The sequence below is a fragment of the Microtus oregoni genome, unplaced genomic scaffold (assembly GCF_018167655.1).
Source record: "Microtus oregoni isolate MIOR12 unplaced genomic scaffold, Mior012 000017F_ref0000208, whole genome shotgun sequence".
NCBI classification, from domain to species: Eukaryota; Metazoa; Chordata; class Mammalia; order Rodentia; family Cricetidae; genus Microtus; species Microtus oregoni.
The window spans coordinates 28,766,870-28,791,228 of record NW_024543076.1 but is presented as its reverse complement, the minus strand read 5'-3'; the positions used below and the strand labels follow the sequence as shown (position 1 = coordinate 28,791,228).

General features: G+C 39.7%; 1 protein-coding gene across 1 annotated transcript in view; it reads right to left on the bottom strand.

Moving 5' to 3' along the window:
- The window catches only part of Prex2 (phosphatidylinositol-3,4,5-trisphosphate dependent Rac exchange factor 2), a 289,087-nt gene that overhangs the window by 141,710 nt on the left and 123,018 nt on the right, over nucleotides 1–24,359 (bottom strand). The window contains exons 12-20 of the mRNA XM_041667469.1: nucleotides 21,101–21,204; nucleotides 20,398–20,447; nucleotides 18,883–18,958; nucleotides 15,177–15,249; nucleotides 12,359–12,501; nucleotides 12,136–12,228; nucleotides 9,910–10,058; nucleotides 3,513–3,598; nucleotides 187–323 (exon numbers count right to left, since the gene is read on the bottom strand). Of these exons, the coding sequence (XP_041523403.1) occupies nucleotides 187–323; nucleotides 3,513–3,598; nucleotides 9,910–10,058; nucleotides 12,136–12,228; nucleotides 12,359–12,501; nucleotides 15,177–15,249; nucleotides 18,883–18,958; nucleotides 20,398–20,447; nucleotides 21,101–21,204 (911 nt within the window). The remainder of the gene's footprint in view (nucleotides 1–186; nucleotides 324–3,512; nucleotides 3,599–9,909; nucleotides 10,059–12,135; nucleotides 12,229–12,358; nucleotides 12,502–15,176; nucleotides 15,250–18,882; nucleotides 18,959–20,397; nucleotides 20,448–21,100; nucleotides 21,205–24,359) is intronic.

Sequence of the window (24,359 nt, the reverse complement as noted above, 5' to 3'; positions counted from 1 at the left end):
TAAAATACAACTACTTAAGCATAGCCAATACTAGATAGGATTAAACATTAGTATCAAATAGAGCAGTCATAATGAGATTCACAGTGCTGTGCTTAAGCTGGTAATGAAAAGCCATTCACACATTAGCCTATGCCATCTCCTAATTATTTCCTGAAAGATTTCCATTAAATCTAATCTTATGTGTACCTTCATTGGCCGCCTGAACTTCCGGCAGGCTGTGACGTGTGCAATGACACTGGCATGTGTCTCTTTGCTGACATTGATTCCGTTAACTTTGATAATACACTGTCCTGGGTGAAGGCCAGCCGCTGCAGCCACAGTACCTTTAAATACAAATGGGGAAAACTGTCAAAATCAAAAGTCAGCAAAAGGATTTACCTGTTTCAGATATAGCACAATGGGAGCAATTTTGAACATATCAAAGCTCCCTAAAATGTTCCTGATGCATCTGGTTCAGGTAACAATGTTCTCTCAGTCTTTCTGGTTCTTCACTCATGATCTTGAGCACAATTAACAAAATATTCCACTGCCTCCATAGAAGAATTTTGAAGGAATATTGCATAGTGACCTTCATATTGCTAATCAGATGTTTCCCTTTAAAGGTCTAGTCAATCTAACTTTCTAAATACACAGTAAAAAAGTAAAATACCATAAGCATAAACTTTATTTAAAAATCCATAAGTACTAAAATAATGTTATTTTTGTTTTACAAACACCAGCAATTTAATGCACATATAAAAATAAATTCTTTAAAAATCATACATTTTTTTCTGTGTGTACACTGGTGTGTATGTTCACATGACTATACAAAAATGTATGGCTGTACAGGCATCAAATGTGCTCTTGTGTGCATGTACACATATGTGTGTGTCTACATGCACAGACCAGAGGTCAACAACAAACACTTCCTAGATTACCATTCACTTTATTTATTTTTTTTTTTTTGAGTCAGACTTCCCCATCCACCCTAGAGCTAAATTGTTAGCTAGGCTGGCTGTCTAGCAAGTCAGCCACTTTGTGTGCATAGGTATAGAATCTGTACCCATGTAAATGCACCTATGTATATATGTAAGTAGCATGTCCTAACTGGTGGTTTAAAATTTTCCAACCATTGATATTAATGTCAGAGCAAATTAACACCAATAAATACTAATAATGAGTTTTATATACATGCATATGTATTATACTAGTGTTCATAAAACTTACCATATAGTAGAAAAGATCTCTATTGCAAGCAATTCACCCATAAAGGAATCATAAACATGCTTTTCAAATTTTTAGACTTAGGAAAACACCTTTTGTCTCTATTTGATCCCTCCTAAGGTCCAGTCATAGAAATGGTTTTCCTGCTCTGAATTGAGTCTTGGGCAAGGAGGGACATTTCTAAGTCGGAAAATCACCTGGCTACCTAAACATACCAGCAGTTCTGTCCGTGTGTAAGCTTAAAGTTAGCAGGGTGGTGGTGGGTGTCAGCTAAGAATTGGGGCAGGGGGAGCAGATGAGACAGACGGAGGCAAGTCACAGAGCGACCGACTTCTCCCAGAAATCTGCTGCCTGGTGTGAAGACACTGAAGTCAGGACTTTATGTTTAGAGGATGGTGAGGAACATGCGTTGGAGTCTGAGTCTGTCAGTGAGGTGACCAAGAAGTGCATCATGGAAGTCAAGAGTGAGAAGGGGAGAGGGCCAGCAGAGCATAAACTCATATGAAGATGGCTAAGTGCAGGTAATGGCCTAGGAGGGCAGAGACGGTGAGTAAGTCTGGAACACAGCCTCTGTAACTCCGGGAAATCGCTGACTTGATTTGTGGTGTGTTGTTTCCTTGGGGTTTTGTTTTCTTTAGCTATTCTGAAGAAAGAGCTAAGAGGGTGCTTAGATTGGTCCAAGGCTGAACTCTAGTGGCCCGAAGGCAGCAATACTGCCAAGAAGGACTGCAGTGACCTTTTCTTGTAGCAGAATTTGTTTGATAATGAACACCACGGGGTGGGGGGGGGGGTCTGAGAGGAAAGACACAGAGTCCACCCCCACCCCACCTTTTCTATTTAAGAAACAAAGCTCACGAACACAGTGGCCACCCACTGAAAAGACCTTGATGGTGGTCACCGCTATACACATTCAGCTTGCAGGGGCTGTCCCCAAGCATGGGACAAATGTTACAGGTTAATAAAACAGAAGCACTATGCAACAGCTGGGCATACTTCTGTGTCGCAGTATTGAAGGGCTATTTGCTGTAAATGTCCATCCAACCACTGTGGAAGACTAAGTAAAAAGGTACTTTTTTGAAACAAGATTTATTTTTTTAATACACACATTAATTTTGTAATATAAAATTAATTGGTTCTGATGGCAACACCCTTTTAAACTGTTTCTCGTCATGTTTGAATGATCCCATTATGATAATTTACTTTTTTCCAGCCCTGCAAACAGCCACCTCCCCCTTACTCCACAAGCGCCAGAAGTCTCAGCTCACAAAGGCCCTTCTGGCTCCAGGAGCCAAGCTCCTTATTATGTGCAGCACTGGGAAATCTCTACTCCCTTTACTGGTGTCAAGATGAAATAAAAATACATATCATATGAGCTTTGGGCTTTTTGTTTGCCTTTCAAAGAAGTAAAGTAAAATATAAACAGGCTTTGAGTCACTACAATTATTTGACTTAGAATGAATCTCATGGTGAGGTTCATTGCAGACTCAAAGGAAAGAAATTGAAGAAAATATGGCGCAACTGGGTGGCAAGCCCACGGGGCTCTCTACAAAGCCTGAAAACTCACATTTTTAAATTATTGACCAAAATGACAGCATTTATTTGCTGCTAAGGAAAATATAAATAGATAACCTTAAAAATCATCATGAGTTTAAACTGAAATACACAAAAAATATTTTGTAACAGTAATCAATATAGTTAAGAATTTGGGGGTCCTACGGAATTGTTTATTTATTCGAGTGTGTGTGTGTGTGTACATAAGCATGTGTATGTAGAGGCCAAAGGCATCTTTCCTTGATCACTTCACCTCAGTTTTTGAGCCAGGTCTCTCTTGAACCTGAGATCTGCCATTGGACTGTACTAGACAGACAGCCAGCAAGCCAGGGGATTCTCCAGTCTCCCCTTCCCCAGGGCTGGGATTATAGGCAAGTGATGGAACGCAAAAGCCTTTTTTTTTTTTGCATTTTGTTTTTAGTGTGGGTGTTAGAGACCTGAACTCACAACCTCATGTGTATGGGGCACATATGTCACCTACTAAGCCCTCTTTCTGAGCAAAGCCTCACTCTGTCCCAAGCCTGCCTCACTTTTGCGACAATTCTTCTGCATTGGCTTTCCTGGGTATGGGAAACACAGATGTGAGCAACACACCCAGTCTGAGATTTGAGGTTTTACACTTTAGCATATTATTTCCAGAATGCACTGAGAGGAGACAATTCCTGACACCATGGTGATGCACATTTCAGTTGGGCATGGAACAGCCAAAGCACTTGACAGCACAGTTTCCCACATCGGGGGCCCGGGGGATGTCTCACCTCTTCCCACCGCGTGCACCACGGAAGGGCCAAAGCCTCTGATCTGGAAACCCAGCCCGTCTGCAGAATCTGGGATTTTAACTGTCCTAAATGTAACCAGAAAATAAGGTCAGACAACTGTAAACACCACAATAGGTTCTAACAACAGCCATCTCTACCTGAGCTCTGTCTAGCAATGCATCATACATCCTGAGTTCTCAGTGAGCAGGAGGAGGGGCGGGAAAAGGAACTGGGACTAGTAGGTAAAATGAGAAAAGATTGTTTTAGGAAAGAAGGAAGGAAGGAAGGAAAGAAGGAAGGAAGGAAGGAAGGAAGAATGAATTAATTAATTTAGCCTCAGGAGAGACTGACCAACAGCACCTGCCCCTAGAAGAAAGCACTAGTAGTGGCCACTCCAGCTGAGCCAGCTCAGGGCTCTCACAGGATGTAAATGCAATGGTGGGGGTAGACTCCAGATGGGCCAGCTCAGGGCCCCAAAAACAGGATGTAAAGAACAATAGGTAATAGTGGGCTGCTCCAGCTACATCAGCTCCAACTGCAGGGACTTCCTCACCAGGGAGCACCAGCCGTGCTTTAACCTCTCCCATACTGGACTTTCTAACTCCCTGGGCATTAAATCTCTTCTGGATATTCCTGCATCTTATTCATCTACTTGGATAAGATTTGGTGATGGAGACTTTGGAGGAAGTGCCGCCGCCCCCCAGAAATGTCTACTCTGGGGGAGGTACAGAGAGGAAAACAGAAGAGGAATCCAAGTCTCTATATGGCTCAGGCTCATCCTTGCTAGACTGGATTTGTGCTTCCCCTCAGGTTCGAACTGAACCACCCACTGTTCATCTATTATTATTCCCCAGCTGGAGTCTCCTATTGCAGGAGCTTGAGAAGGGAGACAGCTACTGGGGTCAAGACCAAGGGAACTGGAAAACTGGAGAGTGCCACTGAGCGAGAAGCCCTCAGAGAGAGCATCGTCCTTTTCCCAGCATAAGGTTTGTACACAGCATAGAGGCCATACAGCCTCCACACTGTGCAAATTCTTATGCACATGCCTCCATAGCAGTGGTGGCGCGTGCCTTTAATCCCAGCACTTGGAGGCAGAGGAGAGGTAGGCGGATCTCTGTGAGTTCGAGTCCAGCCTGGTCTACAAGAACTAGTTCCAGGACAAGCTCCAAAGCTACAGAGAAAAAAACAAAAAAGGAAAGAGTAAAAAGGAAAACAACAGATAATGCGAACAGCTAAACTAGCTAGACTAGCCCTGAGTCCTTATTCTGTACTTGGTAACTGGGTAAACTTGGGTCTGGACAAGCTCCTTAAATTCTCTGTTACAGAAAGTGCCACAGAAACTGTTGGAGGCTATGACTGTCAGAAACTGATATTGTAGTATGTAGGTGGGGATTAAAGCAGTGACAGCTTCTATCCTGCCTAGTTTCTGTGGCTGGAATACAAACAAGACCAAAAGCAAGTCAGAGGGGGCATTTATTTCATATTACAGGTCACTGTCAGTCACCAAGGGAAGCCATGGCAAAGGCTGAGGCAGGAACTGAAGCAGAGAACACAGAGCAATGCCATTATAGGCTTCCCTCCTGCCTCTACTTTGCTGGCTTCCTTGTGCAAGCCAGACCCTCCTGCCCAGGGTTGGCAGAACTCACAGAGGGTTGGGCCATCCCCCATCGATTAGAAGTCAAGTTTTACATTTCATCACCTCCCAATAATCCAGGATACTAAATTAATCATATGTGAAGTTGACTTCCGCTCTTCAAGATTATTGTACTTTTTAAACAAAATCTGTATACAACACCATGAAATTCATTTTAGGAAAAAAAATCCGGAATTCCTCTAATTAAATATGATTAAACTCTAATAAAAACATGATCTTTGGAGATCATGTTTTTCCAATGGGAAAACTACATTGCCCATTATAATAATTAATAAAATTATACAAGAGGAATGTTCTATTTCTGGTAGAAAATAAGTATGTGAAATTAGCTACTGCAAAGCCTTTCAGAGAAATTCCTTGATGTTATCAAGTGTAAAACACAGCTGGAATCAAAAGAAAATCCTGTTGTATTTACTGCTCCTATTTTTGTCTTTTCCCCTCCAAACAGGATACAACTTAAATTACAAAATACAAATTTAAGAAAATATGAGTAACCCAACCAAAGATTCCATACAGCTCTTCCTGAGGCCTCAAACTCTCTGGGCCTGAATCGATGATGCCTCTCTCACATTGCCTCGGAGGCCTGAGGTAGGGGAAAGCCACTGCTGTTTAAGACAAAATGAATGGATTGGAGAGCTTGAAGATAGCCCTACTTCACATTCCTCTTTATACAAGTGAGAACTAATTACTCGCTCTGGCGAGCATTGCAGGTTATCTGCCTGTACCGCAGTAAAAGTAGCTGGAACTACTTTACTCTCTGACAAGTTACCTGTCCAGTTAGAGCAGAAAATTCATGCAGGAGAAAAACCTGTGCTGTCACTGCTGTCCTCCAGCTAGTTTATGGAGGAAAATGTCAAGGGAATGAGAAGAAACCGCAAACGTTTGGGAATGCCTTGGTTAGGGTTGAATGAGAAGAGTCCTCAACAGATACCTGTCCTGGGAACTTGACAGATGATGGGGCTTTGAGGAGGAAGAGAGTGGATCTGAGAGATCCGGCCAAACTGATGGTGGGTACCCTGATGGACTCATTCTATTCTGGATTACTGGAAGTGATGGAAGTAGAAGATAGGGCCTAAAAGGAAGACCAGGACCATAGAGGTGTGTTGTTGGGTGCTGTATCGTCTCCTGACTATTTCCTGCCTTTCCATCTCTGTTTCCAGTGTCCCATCAGATGGAGAAATTTCTTTGCTCCCCCTACCCCACCATTGTGTTCTAGCCTAGCACATGGAGCCAAGAACGGTGACCTGAATCCTTGGAAACCATGAGCTGAAAGAAAGCCTTCCTACCTTCAGCTGCACATGTCAGCAATTTGTCACAGAGGGACATGAAAAATGATGAGCTCAGCCTCAACAGGCAGGGACATGTCCATGAACACATAATAAATAGATCATTATAAGTACTTTGAATGTGTCAAAGCTTTCAAATAGCTTCCAGCTCTCTACGGATCAGAAGTTTAGAATGAAGGGGAAACCAGCAATCTATGTGGTTGAGATGCTCATTTTTAAACAGAAACATTAAGATGGAAGTGCCTTTGCGGTGTCAACTATAAGCAGATGACTGTAACTGCTATTGCTTGTCAAGGCAAACTGCAGCATCTCTGGGCACAGGCCTGCTCCTCACAGTCGGGGCTAAGTATCTACCAGCTTTTAACAAGTAGACTGGATTGGGATGCCAGGACACAGACCTCAGTGGGCAAAGCATCTCCTCAACTATGGTGTCATGAGAATTTTACTTTATAAGACATTTTCCTCAATGGAAATCAGGGTAGCTGTCTAAAGAACATATACATGCCAATTAATAACATGACTTCCAAGATTTCCCACATCAAATGCCCCTCTCGCTTATTTATGCTTTGGCAAATATAGCAATGTGTTGTGCTCCATACTTTCTTCCCGTTCCTACAGTACATAACTTTGTGTGGTTGTTGTGACCATATTGTCTCTAAAATAGAAAAGATCGTTTCTCTCTTTAATATATGTGAGTAGTCTATAGGACTTTGAGTCCTATAGGGAGACTAATAGGGCAAAATTTAACATTTCAAATACATTGAAAGAAACATGAGCATGCAATCTTTTTAAACTGTGTTCATGTATTTATTCTCTGTGTATGTGTGTGTGCACATAGGCATGTGTGCCTACGTGTGTCTAGAGGTCAAAGTATGACTTTCAAGAGTCAGTTCTTTCCATCTACCATGTGGCTTCTGAGGATCGAGCTTAGGCCACCAGGTTTGGCAGCAAGTGCCTTTACATGCTAAGCCACCTGATCTTTGCATGTATGCTGCCTTTTAAAGCTATTTTTGAATACGTTACAAAATATTCTCTTGATGCAATGCTGACCCCAGCAGTAAGCATTAAACACTTCACCTAGCCTAGACAAACCAGGACTCAGTGTCTTAACAGCTCTACGGCAGAGGAACCTTGTGCCATCGCAGCAAGGAGGACATGGAAATAAGTAACAGGATAAAGATGCAAGGCAGGCTTGAACCTCAGGTTCAAGATACTGCACAGCAGCACTTGGGGAAGGGCTGGAAGACGAAGGACCAAAACTCTGATGGCTGAGGATTTGCTCCCATCTGTTTATTTCCAATGTCATTGGCTCTGTGCTCTTCCAATTGTTGAGATGTCTATGTAAGCGATAAGTTAGTGTAGGGGTAAACCAAGTGGTCACAGGGCATATCCTATATTCACTAATAATTGTTCTTAATAGCCCTGTATTCATTCCTAGGATGTTTTATTCCTTTTAAACACCCTAAGTGTGTCAGGTGATAGGCTGCTAAGACAGCCTTACCCTAGGCAGGGCTAGATAAAGAGGGAAAAGTCAACTGTAATTTTATGTAAAAAGGAGGCACAGCTGTGGTTCTTTGCTGCCCTCTAGTCCAGGGTTTTCTGTGTAAACTGTATTAACAAGTTACACTTGTTCTTCAGGCCACTGGGCACACTACATTATGAGCTAAACCATCCATGCCCATTAATGACTTAGTGTTGTCACAAAGAGACAGACTGGGGAGACTCCAGCCCATTACACTAAACTGAAGACTCATGAAAAGTATATACATGATATACCTAGTTATTTCTGAATGTATGTGTACTGGGTAATATTTTACATATAAAAATATTTTAGCCTGGCAGTGGTGACACATGCCTTCAATCCCAGCCCTTGGGAGGCAGAGACAAGTGGATTTCTGTGAGTTCGAGGCCAACCTGATCTACAGAACAACTTCCAGAACAGGTTCCAAAGCTACAGAGTTTCTCTGTCTCAAAAATACAAAATCAAATAAATAAATAAAATTTAAAGTCAATAAGACTTCATCTTAAAATTAATGAAGTTGCTGGTTACTACTGATACAATTTTTTTGTTTTGATTTTTGTTTTTTGTTTGTTTTTTCAGACTGGGTTTCTCTGTAGCTTTGGAGCCTGTCCTAGAAATAGCTCTTGTAGATCCACAGAGATCCACCTACCTCTGCCTCCTGAGAGTTGGGATTAAAGGCATGGGCCACCACCACCCAGCTCTACTGATAACAACTTTTAATTAGCAATTCTGACATAGCTCATCCACATGTTCTATTAAACACTCTACATACATGTTATCTCACCCAGCTAACGCAACAGTTCATGACTAATCTGAGATCATTAACAGAAACAAATTCTAGAAGAAAAGTCAATGAACTACACATACATCAAACGTTTTAACCAAAGAAGTTGTGGGTACAGCACGGTACTATTCTATATGTGTACAACTGTAACATGCATCAGTACTTGGAATAAACAGCAATTGATTTCAAACAGTAGTGGATATTTATGTGTGGTAAGATTTGAAGAAAATGTTTTCCTCTAGAGACATCTATACTTTGAATTGTTCATGATAAATATATTGTGATGTTTCAGATATGAGGTTGTTTCCAAAAGACTCATGCGTTGAAGGGGGTCTTAAGATGGCAGCATTCTCTAGAGATGACTGGAACATGAGGGCACTGGTTTCATCTCTTGGCTGACCCATGGGTGAGTTCACAGATGCTGATCTATTAGAAGTGTGCCCCTTGGGAGGAAGTGGTTACCTGGAAGGGTGCCTTGACAGGGTCTGTCTTGTCAAGGGGCCGTTCCTACGCGGTGTCTCTGCTTTCAGAGCATCACCGAGTGAACAGTCTCACAACACCATGCCATCTTGTGATGGGCTGAAACTTCAGCCACCGTAAGTCAGAATAATCCTCTACCCTTTAAGTTACCTCAGCTATTCTGTCACAGAAATGAAAGGTTGACACAGACATTGGTATTTTCTATTTACGTAGATAGATGACAGAGAGATCAACAGAGCTTTGGGTCAGTTTTGTTTTAAAGGAAAAGGTGTCTTACTAAGTATGGTGTACCTTCTAGATTTGACTTTATGAATATGAGCAGTACATTATAGACTGTGTCTAATCACAACATTTACTACAACCAAGCATGTAGCTCTTTATTCCTGACTTTCAGGTGTTCTACTAGATTATTTTTTTACTCAGTCAAACTCAACATAACCCAAAACAGCCACACTTGGGCAGGAAAAGAATAACATCATTGCTCCCAACACCAGAAAATTTAGGAGTGAGCACCTATTACAATAGACGACGCAGCTTCCTCTAGCCTCTAAAGACCTGCATTCATTGTGCTGCATGCCTGAATGTTCTACCATGGGGGATCCGGATGATAAATCACTACCTGATCAGTATCTTTCAAATTTTACTCATCCATGTATCACTGTATCACTTACTCCCTTGGCTTTGTGCTCACGAGGACTCGCAGAGGCTTTTTGCTGTTTAAGCATGATTTCAGAAAGCAGTCAACTTCAGAGAAAGGTCTCAGGAAAACCAGGTCACCATTAATAGCAAAGATCTTCTTCCCAACTTCCATGCCGGCCATCTAAGGGAGAAACAGCAAGAAGAATTGGGACGATAATTTAATAAATATTTTAGGTTTTCACAAACCAAACCAAGGGGAAGGCTAGCATGTACAGATTTGGACATGAGAACACACATATACATTAACATTATACAACTTTATATAACAGAACTATGAATGAAGTAACAGTTATAATAATCTGTGACATCATTATGAATGGGATAAAGCAGCTTTGCTGAAATCAGTCTTCCCCTAGCCCTATGCATACTCTACCCATCTGCGACTCATTCTTGCTGTTGAAGTAAGACACTTTAATTAAAAAAAAAAACTTGTCCTTTAACATGAAAACTCCAGGTTAATTTACTTTTACATATGTTTTTATACGTAAACATATATATTTAAATACACATACTGTACATAAATACATATATTTATTTTACTCAGAAATGTATTGAAATCAGAAAATTCCAACCCCTGAATATATGATTATATTGACCACAACCACTATGTCTCTCCAGCCTACATCAGCATGAGTGTGCCTACTACAGGGGAATAAAAGGAGTGGCCTGGAATCCAACGGCAGAGATAACCTGAATGCAACATGCTGAGAAAGGACAAGGATGACATCATCCCTGCAGTTAGCCCCAATGTTCTTAACCAGTAAGACTGCACATAAATTCCCTGCTGTTTTGGACCGCAGCTACTTGAGAGATAGTGTTTTATCTACAATAGAGTAAGATGAAGCTGTGCACTAAGAGCAGCGTCTAAAAAGCCTGGGAAAAGTACCATCTCCTATAGAACTGCTAACCACGGTCACTTGGTGCTGCAACACACTAACAGAATACAAATGGACCAAGGTAATATACTTTCACTTGGAGTACCGGATAGAAAGCTTTACCCTGCACACTTTTGTTTAATGGTGAAATAAAAGGCCTTTAGTATTAGCATATACAGAGTACCACTGACTTTAGTAAAGAGATTTAAAATTATATACGGCCTACTTCTGCAGTTCTTACATTTAAAGACCCAAATTTACATATTAAAGACCCAAATCCTGAGGTGCTTGCTTAAGGGTTATATATCTTGCAAGCTAGGCAGCAGGGTAAAGAGTCTTGAATCCAGAATCCCTTTGGTACAGCAATGGAAAGTAAGCTCCGTGAGGACAGTGATAAAAGGAGAAAGGGATGAAGGGGGTAGGAGGGAGGAAGGGAGGAGAAAGTTCATATGTGTGTACATGTGTGTGTTTGCATGAGGCAATCAGAGATTCTCCTTGTCACCTTGTTTCTTGAGACAGGTCTCTCATCAGCCTGGTATTCCCCACGCAGCCTAGGGCAGCTGACCTGTGACACCTGCCTCCACCTCCCAAACATAGGATTACAAGTGCATACAGTACACAATTATTTTATTTTAATATGGGTTTTGGTTCTCAAGCTCAAGACCGTATCTTGTAAAGAAAAACTTTTAAAGACTAAACTGTCATTCCAGCTCAGAACAGGGACTTTGGTCTGCTTTCTATATGTCTATGCTCCCAGAATCTAGAATGGCACCTAATATATAACTGTTATTAAGTGACTATTTCTCATTGAAGAAGTCAAGGATGAGAAGATGCCACTGTTTAAAAAACCTAGTGGTGTGAGATAGCATCCGTTAGCATTACTCTGATGAGAAAGTCAAAGTGTTTGCTTTACTGATGGAAATTAGATTCACAGAAAAGACGGAGGAAGAGGAAGATAGAAGACACCGCCCTTGGTTGATCAGAATGACTATCAGATATACACAGCACAGCTCTCCCACGCTATGTAGCCCCCACAGAGTTCCAGGGTGGATTTCACGATTGGGAAAATCCTGAGGTCACAGAGCATGCCACTTGGGGACTCAGCAATTGGGAGCTGTAGATCTCTGGAACATTACCACCTCCCCACCCCACCCCCCATCTCTGAGACACAGTCTCAGCTGCTACAGTCCACCACTATTTGACAGAATGCAAGCACATGAACATTCAGAGACACAACCTTCAATAAACACACAAAGTTTGATTTCAGTTTGACACTGTACTGCATGAAGGCAACCTGCTAACAAACATGCTAATTTACATTACCTCAGCATTAGAGCCCTTTTCCACTGACTTTATGATTGGAACTTTATTTTTGTCTTCCAGTCCAAAGCCATAGCTGCCTTCATTGGATTTAATCTGAAATGTAAGACACTAACATTATTGATAAAGAACAAGGAGACCTTTTACAATGAACTAGAGTGGAAGCCTCAGTGTGTTCGCCTGCTAGCGGCCACACCAGAAGGCGACTCACGGCACAGTGGCTTACCAACAGTGACTTCGCTATGACGTTCTCCACAACTTTCAAGTCATGTTTCATCAGCCTGTGTTTCATATTTGATCCTTCCATTTCCTCGTCGGCAAAGAAGCGGAAAAGTAGAGGCTCATCTTTGAATTCGCTTTTCTCAAGGACTGTAAGAAATGGAGAGAGTCAGATAATCTTAGTGAAGTGGGGTCTCTAGCTGGCTTTCACCCAGCACACCCTTCGGGAATGCCTGCCAGTGATGCGCTCAGCTTTAGACTCCCGGGGCACAGTACTGCACAGATACCCCGCAGGTTCCTTTGGTAGCCTACCCTTCCCTGTACATTACTGTTACCTACAGGACATAGCATTTTAAAGTAAGTGCATTTTTCCACTCTTGCATTTCTTAGTCTTCCATTGTCTAAACAGAAAATCTAAATTTTAGAAAGACATTACAATAACTCATAAACCCCATGCAATCTAAACCTAAAAACTTATGGGTATTTTCCACTTTCAGAAAACATCGTAAACAAGTTTTTAATGTCGTGCATCTTCACGGGAAACTTCAAACAGGTTGCATAGTATCTCTGTATGTGTGAGCAATTCCCAGTGAGGGGTCACAGTTGGTTCAAAACTTCAAACTAGAAATATGTCTCCTGGGTAAATGTGATTTTAGTTTCCATGACTTGCTAGCTCTTCTCTGTTTCAAAACAAAATTCTCAAATAACCTTGTTTTAAGGTCATTTTTCTCTTTATATAAATGTTAATAGTTCCCCACAGTTTCTAGAAATGTTGATCTATGTTTTGCTAGCCTTGATTATACCACAGATAGATACAGATAATAAGAATGTATATTTAATAAGATTTTGACAGTCGCTAAAATGCTTTCAAAGAGAAACCTGTATTTCTCATTCTTTGCCATAAGTACCTTGTAGTGTACTTGTTGGGACAAGGTGACTCACAGTAACAGAAAGGCTGTGGTCCCAGGGCACTTAGCTTTGTGATGAATCAGTCCAGGTCTGGGGCCAATTCTGAGTGTGAAAATTAGAAAGTTACCTAAACTCTCTACATTTTAGTTTTCTCATCTGCAGAATGAGGTGGAAGAATCTTCATAGCACCCTCACTAAAACTGAAGTACTGCATGTAATCAGGTTGGCACATGTTAAACAATCCAAGGAGGCACCTGTTCTATTGCTTTGTTTTTACAGAGTTCCAGAAAACAATGTGTGTGTAAGGATGATGGAAGAGCATCTGGTACCATGGTAACAAATGAAGCCATCTCCCACACCATAAAAATTAACACAGCCACAGTGAACAACAGAAAGGAAAAACACTTTAGAGTGAGTTAAGTTTTGCCTCCATGATCTAATTGTTTTCCTGAAGATCACATGCTATTCCCTCCAACAGCCTGTCCAAGAAATCCAGGCAGGACTCCTTAACTCTTGTTATCATTTAGTATTTCACAAAAAATGCTTACATCAAACTATTGCCTGCTATTGCTCTTGATTAAAGAGAAAAATAATTGAGGGGTGTCAGTCTGATTTGATACTTTTTTTTTTTTTTTTTGGTTTTTCGAGACAGGGTTTCTCTGTGGCTTTGGAGCCTGTCCTGGCACTAGCTCTTGTAGACCAGGCTGGTCTCGAACTCACAGAGATCCGCCTGCCTCTGCCTCCCGAGTGCTGGGATTAAAGGCGTGCGCCACCACCGCTTTCATCAATTGTTTGCTCTCCAGGGACCAATATTTCTCTGTCTTAGCATTCACGGTGATCTAGACAAAAGGACATGGGACAGAATTCTCCAAGAAGCACCTGATGAGAAAGGATGCTCCCAAAATGGCTGTAACTGATACTCAATACTCTTTTCATATGAGTGTTGATAACCTTCTGAACATAGTTGATAAATGGATGTGAATGCTATAATCAAACATAAACTGAGAAGCATATTGTATTAGTAGTCAAAAACAGATTGTTTGGGTGCCTGGATTATGTAAGATAGCATAGAGAGAAAACTCTCATTACTTTGATAGATAGAGAAATTAAAACAAAACACTAATGTGTGGTGATCTGTTTGAAATTATCAAACAAGAAAGAGATTTTTTTTTTAAATTTTCGAGACAGGGTTTCTCCGTAGGCTGGTCTCGAACTCACAGAGATCCGCCTGCCTCTGCCTCTCGAGTGCTGGGATTAAAGGTGCGCCACCACCATCTGGCAAGAAAGAGATTTTTTTTTTTTTTTTTTTTGGTTTTTCGAGACAGGGTTTCTCTGTGGCTTTGGAGCCTGTCCTGGAACTAGCTCTGTAGACCAGGCTGGTCTCGAATGCACAGAGATCCGCTTGCCTCTGCCTCCCTAGTGCTGAGATTAAAGGCGTGCGCCACCATCGCCCGGCAAGAAAGAGAATTTTTAGTAGACAAAAAAGATCTCACTTATTTCTAGAAATGTAGTTCTGTAAGATGATTTTGAGTATGTTTCTTATGTTCTATGAACAAAAATATTAGCTATATATTTTCTTATCTAGTCATTCCAATATATTCAGACAAGATCATTTATTTAATATAAAATGAATTCAAAAAGATATAAGATTTTTAAAAAGAAAATAAAACTTTGACATCTTGGCATGGCTCTTTCAGAGTCAACACAATCAAGAAAAACTGGTAAATAACAGCCATTAGCCATAGAAATGCCACCATTAACAACTTCAATTGCAGATATGGTACCTCATCAGGGACCAATGACAAGACCCAGACATGTTGCATTGACCTTAGTGAAACACTGAGATAATCCCAATGTTCCAAGAAGACCCAAAACAATAAAACCTATCTGTGAATTTGCAGGGTACGAGTCCCTACCATGGTGCATAAATCCATTGTCACAGAGTCCGACAGCAAATATCATTGCCTCTTCCCTGGTATGGCAATCACCCTGGTAATGAAAAAATAAATCACCGGACATGTTAATAGGCAACAGGAGGTTTTACAGTTTAGGGAACAATCCCATACATTACATAATTGTCCCTAGCCTTTTGCTTTGCGCTTGGGTACTCTAGCAAACTGGCTCTCATTTCTATTTTATTTCTGTTATCAACATTCTACTCTGGTGTTTCTTTATCCTTTGTCTAGATTGACATATTTATTCTGGACCATTCTAACATAAGCTGCTGTAGAATTCAGCTGTTCTACACAGGAATTTCATGTTCTAAAGGTTTACAGAGAGACTTTTTAATAATAAAAACTTTAATAATCAAAGCATAAACATTTTGTTGGGCTTTCAAGATCTCTCAGTCTTAGTTTTATTCATCTACAGCTTCACTTTCCAAAGTTTTGAACCTACCCCTTTTCCTTAGTTAGCCCAGTTTCCTACAGTTGCCTGAACTCAGCCCACCCCACCTTCACTAGTGTAATGCTGATACACACAGAGTCTTTTGCCTGTCTACAGAACACCAAGAGAAACTTGTACCTCTGACTGCGACAACTGTATCCCTGCTGTCCACCAAAGCAAACTGAATATGTACCTGCAAACAGGCATTGTATCTTCAACAATTCATGTGTTTGAAAGTTTTATGCATTCGTTTGAAAATCCATATTTATTCATTTCTAAATATCATACCAAGTCCAAGACACCACATGTCAATACTCTCAAAGGAAGAACATTTTACTGCCTTCCAACAATTTGGATCTTATGAAGGATATGGGAATTTATATAGTATCCTTATACAATTTAGTTAAGATTCTTAATTGGCCTGATTCTCTCAGGGAACCAGATGCACAGAAAAAAACAAGCCTGGCTGGAGGATCCATAAGGACTTCCGTGGAAGACGATGCTGAGAATTTTAATGATGATCTTAAGATGAGCCCAAACGACCAACAACTTCTCGATGGCAAGAAATATTCTGTACTTGTTTTATTTCAGTAGCTAAAGTATTAAGCTTATTCTGAAAGCTTTGGCTGTTTTGATTATTTAAATGTTATATTTCCCAGACTAATAAATCATCAAAAGGAAAAGTGTATAAATATAATCTGAAAATACTGTAGTGATCCTATACCTTTAAAAAATCCTTTTTGGTCTACTCATATCTGGAAGGCATTGGAGAAAGGTGCAAAACACTTGTTTGGGTGGGATGAAACAAGGAGTTGTTTAATTAAAAATACAAATGGTGCCTGCACATGACCCATAAGCAAATCATATGATGCTTTAGAAACATTTGATCATAGGCCACTATAATAAAAATATCAATCTGGAAGCTGAGAATGTATTCAGAAGAGAACAAAAGACATTGCATTTTCTAATACAGTATCAGTCATTACAGGCATCTACAGCATCCAATGATGCTTCAAAACAGCATAAGGACTGTGATACCACAGCCACACTAAAGATCCAATACAGCTGTCCAAGTCCAGTCAGGACAGACTGGTGTGCAGAATAAGTCTATCCGAGTCTTGGTGGAAATGGAGCCTTACTTTGTCTCTCTTTCCCCCTACAGTAAGCACTGTAGCTTGTGCCCTTATCATCCCATTGCTACGTCTTCCTCTCCCAAGGCAGCCTGTGATGCTCTACTTTGAAGCACAGCAATGAGAGCTCAGAATGTCTGCCTTAAATGTTACATTTCACCGTATCAGACTTATGAAGCTGCAGTGGCCGATGTAAGATGACATGATGTCCATCCTAGAACAAGATAAGCAGTTGAGACAACTCCAGCCTAGAAACAGACTGGCATGTCCAGCTCACCTCACTCAGTTTCAACAGAGCTGGCATCAGGTACTGATTGCTCGAGCTAACGTTCTGGGAGATTTCAACAGACACCACAGTGTAGTGATATTTCATTTGTATTTGAATAAATAAAGCTTGACTGAAGATCAGAGAGGACAGCTGCACTGATCAGCCTTACAGTCCAGGCAGGGGTGACACACACCTTTAATCCCAGTAGCCACACTAGTTTGCCATAGAAACAAGGGGGTAATGGCACATGCCTTTAATCTCAGGACTAGAGAGGAATATAAAATGGAAGGAGACAGCTCTCAAATACACTCTCATTCTGAGATTCCTGGAGACAGGATTGCCATTTCGGACTGAGGTAAAGGTAAGAGCCAGTAGCTGGGTGTTTTGCATTTCTGACCTTCAGGTTGAACCCCAATTTCTGTCTCTAGATTTCCTTTTCTTAATTTTGCCAGATGACAGTGACAAAAGTTATTTTATTTCAGCTTGCTCAGAACTTTCTGAAAGATAACCTATTTTTCTTTAATATTTACCCTTAGAAAATACAAATGTTTTCCCCTGTAAAGTTGGTGGCTGACTTTCTGGGTTAGAATGTAAATGCTGATTTGGCATTAGGTTTTGCTTCAGATGCATTTTCCTCGGTCTTCTCCCATACACCGGGTTGTATGAGTTTGTATTAATTCTTAAGCACTAGAATTCTAGGTGGATTCTCTTCCCAAACAGAAGACACGCCCAGCTGCACATATGACCAGTGCTTTAAACGTGTTAGAAAGAAATTATCACACTGGAAAGCCTGGACATGTGAGTCAGGGTATTATCAAATTCATTATTTGATTACTCTATGACATTAACTTCTCATGTAAAAGTTTATGGTCAGTGAAATACAAAAACAGGTGGCCTTGAAAAGTTTAGAAATTAACTCTAAAACAATAAAAATCGTGTGTATATATATATATATATATATAACTGAGTTTAAATATTTTAAAAGGTTGGCATTTTAAGATTAAATATCTAGTTTTATTACCTATGTATACAAGGAAAGTAAGTATATTTTTATATGAACAAAAGAATAAGGCTGCTTATGTAACTGACACAAATATGTGCAATGGTTACATTCAACCAAACCCCCTGCCCCAGGCAGCATGTGCGGTTCAAGGGAGCATCAGCATTTCTTAGTGCCTTGCCTTTGGTAAGCAGAATATAGCCAAGCATTTGTTAGTTGACCTATCATGTAAAAAAGTAAGTACGTTTGTATTTGAAAAACTTCTGTGACAGGTATGTTAATCTGTTCTACTTATAAGCAAATCACAAAACTTCTCAGCACCAACTGTCAGAGTCAAGATCTTGCGAAGCTGGGCAATAGTAACAGCACCACACTCTGCTCTTTGTAGTCACGAAAGCTTCTATTATCCAAGCCCAGCTGGGATCTAACAGCGAAGACGACATGGGGGAGTAGAATCATTAGAGAGGACTAGTGCACAGATACTTTGAAACAAATTAGTAGAAAAGGATACAAAACCACTTAGTGTCTGAACATAGTTATTATTCATCGATACTCAAATTATGCACGGAAGATTTGTTTGTGTTTTGATGAAACTCAGCTCATGTTAAAAATAGGAACATCTTAATTTTGAAAAGCAAGCCAGCATAAAGGCTATTCAAGAACCCAGGAATCAGATTCAAATCTTAACTCAGCTTTATACTTGCTGTAGGAATGTAGGCAGGGAATATCACAGTATGTCACCCGAAGGCAAGCACTAAATTCTTTAAAAATTCCCAATCCACACACTCAAAGTTAAATGGAAAAGAAGGAAGCATAGCAACACCTGTTTGCCTTCTTACCTGTGCAATTAACCAATCGATCAGTTTGTTAGCCATGACCACAGATTTGTAGGTCCTTAAATGGTAATCTTTATCTCTACAAAGGAAGAAGAAAGCAAGAACATCAAGCAAGGGACTGAGTGAGCACAGGTAAGCCTTTCCATTCAGTAACAATATACAGCAGGAAAATCTACCAATGAGCCTGCAGTCACCCAATGTATGTACAAATAAGGGAAGTTAACAAGGTGTATACGAGATAAAAATCTATCACAATACCAAAACAAGGCATTTCTTCTTTCATTCCTTTTTTTTTTTTTTGCAAACAAGATTATTACTGCTCTGATACTTGGTGGTGATTTACCTAGAAAAATGGCATCTAATTAATGGAGGACTAAAAAAATGAAATTTCTACCCCTAAATCATGGTTACTAAAACTATTCTCAAAGTGTGGAGAGTGGAGTAACAGCTTTTCGTGCCTCTACATTCTCCAAGAAGACAGGGCATATGCACTGTGCTTATTCACAGGCTTCCTCCAAAGCCTGCATGCCTGAAAGAGATTCAGGAAGCACCTACTACATAATCTGTCGAAGCAAAGCATGGAGCAATGAAATCACCTCCCCACATCCCCAGGGAATAGAGCAGCAGTATGTTACAAAATCCACACTCACTCTTCCCCAACTTTACATTGTGAAGTCTCCTGCTAAAGTAGACTACATTGATTCAGGAAAGAAGACACCCAGTTTTCCTGAAGTACCTGCTCACAATGTTTACACAGGGTAAGAGGGCATTCCATTATGCAGACATGGCAACTTCTGGAAACAATCTTTATCTATCTATTTATCTATCCATCTGTCTGTCTGTCTGTCTGTCTATCTATCTGTCTGTCTATCTGTCTGCCTATCATCTATCTATCTATCTATCTATCTATCTATCTTCTATCTCTGCATCACCTTATAACTGATATTAATAATGTGATATAAAAACACTACATGCAAACATTTGAATTCTATAGCCATTACTGAATATGTATAAAAAGTATATGAATTTGTTTAAAACTGGACCATACAATTGTTTTGAAAATGAGTTAGTTAATAAACCCAAAATATGTTTAGTAAGTCTAAGATAATTCTTAATTTTCAAATAAAAATATTGTCTTGGGGGAAATTCTATCAAAAGTAAATATAAAATATACATCCAATGTTCAATCATTCAAATATATATGTATAGTATACATATATATTATAAATATAAATATTTATAGCTGTGAACACTTAGAATAAATAGCTTTTCTGAATCACTTCTAGGTCACTTAACTACCATTTGTTAAGTATTAATAAACTATGGATTATTTCATTTTCAGTCTAAGATTGTGATATAAAATAATAGTAAGTTTTGAAAGTACAACCAAGGGGAAAGATACTGAACATATAGTGCCAAAAAATTTTAGACATATTTGAGATAAATACTTGAAATAATCCAAGTTCTAAGATGAAACTTAACCATTCCATTTATGACCCCCATAAGAAGCAGACTCACCTGACCACTGGGGTAAACAAACTGTGAAGTCGACAATACAGCCTTACGCCCTGTGTGAGACAAGCATGGGTCAGAGTGGATCACTCGGGAGACACACTAGTGAATTCTCAGAGTAACTAGTTAATTCTTTTCGAGTCTCCTGGAGTCTCAGCAAAATTAGAAGTCTATGCAAACATTAAAATGCATGATAAAAATAGGCATTGTCTCTGAAGAACAGGATAGAGCTGTACTGTGATTTTGTCATATATATATATATGACATATGTGAAGGTTTACTCAAAATATTTCTTAATATAAATAATAAGATACACTTTAGACAGCTATTTAACACAGCAATAAATCTAGAAAGTGTGGTAATTATATTTCAATATAAAAGTTTGCCAAAGGTACAATGAAAACTGATACTAAATTACTCGTTATGTCTTGGTTTTTAAATTCTATACAAATGTCTTGACCAAGGTTCCTCCACGAGAAAGCCAATGACTGGCACCTTCTGAGTGAGGTTCTACTTCCATTTAGAGGCAGGGAAGAAAATAAATGATAGAACGCTGGAATTCCAGAAATTTGATACAACAAAGACAGCTTGCATGATAACTTAAGAGTTCTCTCTATAGAAGACTGTTTCATGCCTCTCAGTGGCTTTTCTTCTTCCCCGAGTATGGCAACATGAGTCCCACTACAGACATGACTGAAGGTGACCTTACCTTTGAAATCATGTCCTGCATCTCACTCCTGGGGTAAAATGTGCCGTCGTCATAGCGGAATCTATACAGCGTCTGCTCTGGCTTGAACTGATGCTTGTCAGTAACTAGAAACATGGAAATATTACAGCAGAATAGTGGCAAGTTAAATCATTACAAAAAACAAGTTTACTGAATACATAATCACCATTTATAAAAAGCTACTGATTCACCAACAAATTAATGTCGATCCAATATTTTCAACAGTAAAATCTGTAAGGTTTTCTCCTTTACTACATTGAAACATTTCATATAATGATCTGAAGACCCGATTGAAGTTAATAATAATCAGGCCAGTGTGGTAATATTCTATAATCCTACAATTAAGGAGGCTGATGCAGGAGGATTGCTGAACCAAGGCCAGCCTAACCTACCTAGTGAGTTTGAAGCCACCCTGGGCTACAAAGTAAGTCAGCATGGACTACAGAGCAAGGCATTGATTGCCTCACAAAAAAAAAGTAAACTAACTTCAATTTAAAAATAGAAAAGAGTAGATACTTAGATAATAAGCAAGTTATTTGTTTATTCTATCCTCAATCCTAGAAGTGAATATTTGCTTGAATCTATTTTATCATATGGTGGTTGGGCCAAGACCACAGAAACACCAATCCAAGTGTCTTGTATTCAGACCCCCAGAGATGACTGAATATTTTCAATGTGGAACAGATTCCAAAATTTTATGTCCTTTATTACACTGAGAAGCACTTTTTTTAGCATGTCACTTGTTTCCTTTTTTCTTTCGTTCTTTTTTTCTCCCTCTTTCTCAATGAAAAATAAGAATGGCTAGCCTTCTGTGTCGTCTATAGGATAAATTTTTCATTTCTCAAAGCTCTAATAATCTGGACTGATGGTTTCTGTGGTGAACACTAACAAATGCTTAAGGAATCAATGCAAATCCTTCTCAAACTCTTCAAAAGAAAGGAAGGGAAGGAGAAATGGAGGAAAGAAGGGAGGGACAGGAAGGGAGGGAAGGAGGGAGGTGGAAAAAGAAAGAATAGTTCCAAACTCAGTTTATGAAGCCAGATAAGGATACCACCATGAAATAAAATCACAGTTTAATATCACTAATAAACAGAGCTGCAAAACTCAGCAGCGAAACACTACAAAGCTTTGAAAAAGGGTTCCTGGGAGAGGCTGTGCCTGCAGAGGCTGAGGGACTCAGTGATGTGGGGAGGATGGAATGTTGCAGGTCCAGAGTCTAATTACAGGTTAGTTTGAGACACTCCCTGCCTTAAATGGCCATTTCTTGCCTACCTCTGTGTGGGATCCTTGGAGTAACTGATAAAATCCTCTTGGAATGTATAAATAGACTTCCAGTCACACTAGACATCTGGTCTCTCTCTCTCTCTCTCTCTCTCTCTCTCTCTCTCTCTCTCTCTCCCTCTCTCTCCCTCTCTCTCCCTCTCTCTCCCTCTCTCTCTTCTGTCTTTTAAACAGATGGCTCATTCAACTTTACTTTGAGAATTGTGTTTTTGCAAAAGTACAGCTGGAAACACAGACTCAATAACTAGAATATTTAGCAGCCATCTCTTCTTTAAATGGAATTAATCTCTTAATGTGAAATTGCATAATTGGGTTTCTTGGCCCAAGTTTTGGAGAATTAGAGACATTGTTATTGGTTTCTGTTCATAAAAATGCTAGATTCCAAATGTGACTTTAGAGTCGATCAAATCCTGACTGCAGTATAATAAGCCTGGGCCCTTGAATTCAAACATTAACAAATGCAAAACTACGGAGACACAGCTCTCTGGGTTATATTTCTCAGCAAAAAGAATTAACCAGGCTATAAATACAATTGTTCAAAACAGATTTTAATCCTTCTAATTTAAATATTTGAAGAATTCTTGCATTTCAGATTTGAAAATAAATTTAACAAAAATGGATTTAGTATTTTCACTTCAAGACTCTGTTACTGGACCAGGAAAATAACTCAGTGGATAAAGACACCTGTTGAGAAGACCAAAACCCTGAGTTCAGTCCCCGGAACTCACAAGGTGGAAGGAGAGAACTAATTCCCAAAAGTTGTCACCTAACCTCCAAATGTGTGCCAAGCCATGTGGATACACAAAAATAACTAAATATGAAAACTCCTTTTAAAGAAACCATTTCAAATATGCATATATTTAGATCAAATTGACCTAATTTCTACCCTCCCCCTATATCACCTCGAAACTCCATGTGCTCTTTTGCTGAGGTTTTCAGGTTACCTCCTGAGTCCACTTAATGCTGCCTGTGTGTTCATAGACAGAGGAGCATCTACTGGAGCATAAGGAAGCCTTTCAGGGTTCAAATCCCCGAAGAGAACTGATTTGATCAGTACATATTATAAACATGACTTAAACATCACACTATATATCCCATAAATATATACAATTACTGTGTGTTGATTAAAATGTTTTATGAATTAAAGATACAATGTAATACACATATAAGAACACCCAAATGTATACTTGAGCTTGGTTAGAGGATATGAAAGACTAAAACCATCTGTATCAACATCTTCTCACTTCTACTTCATGTTGCTGTATGGTTTAAATATGAATTGTTCCTCACAGGCTCATTACTTGAATTCTTAGTCCCCAGATAGTAGGACTATTTGGAAGGTTCTGGAAGGGTTAGATAGAGTTCAAGAAAGCAGATTACTGGGAGGCAGATTCTTGAGGTTTTATTATCCCTGACTGTTTCTTGCCTGTCTTTCTCCCTCCTTCCTGGCTGGCCAAGAGACAAACACTTCTCCTCTGCCCTATGTTTCCATCACCATAATGTGCTACTCAAATGCAAGGGGCCAAATGACCATGTAACCCTCTGAATCCATGAGCTAAAGTAAAACCTTGCTTTAAATTGCTTATGGTAGTTGTTTTGGTCACAGCAAAAGGTAACTATTACAGCTGTCACCTGGGGCTTTCTATCACATCAGATAATGTGTATGATGCTTTAGATAATGTGTATTACTGAATCGAGTAGAAAGTGATATACAATATTGTTGCAATTTACAATAAAAGAATCCTGCACCAGCCCAGAATGGAGTATAATAAAAGTTTCTTTATTTTGGGGTAGACTCACAGAAAAAGCAGTGATAATCAGTCCTTTGTGAGAGCAAGGAACTGGAACCGAATCCAGCAGCCAAGGGGCCACACACACTTTTACATCTGCATATATAGTACATGTGACCACATCCAAAGTGGGCCAGTATCGTAAAAGCTATTGGCTGAAGGAGTTCCCA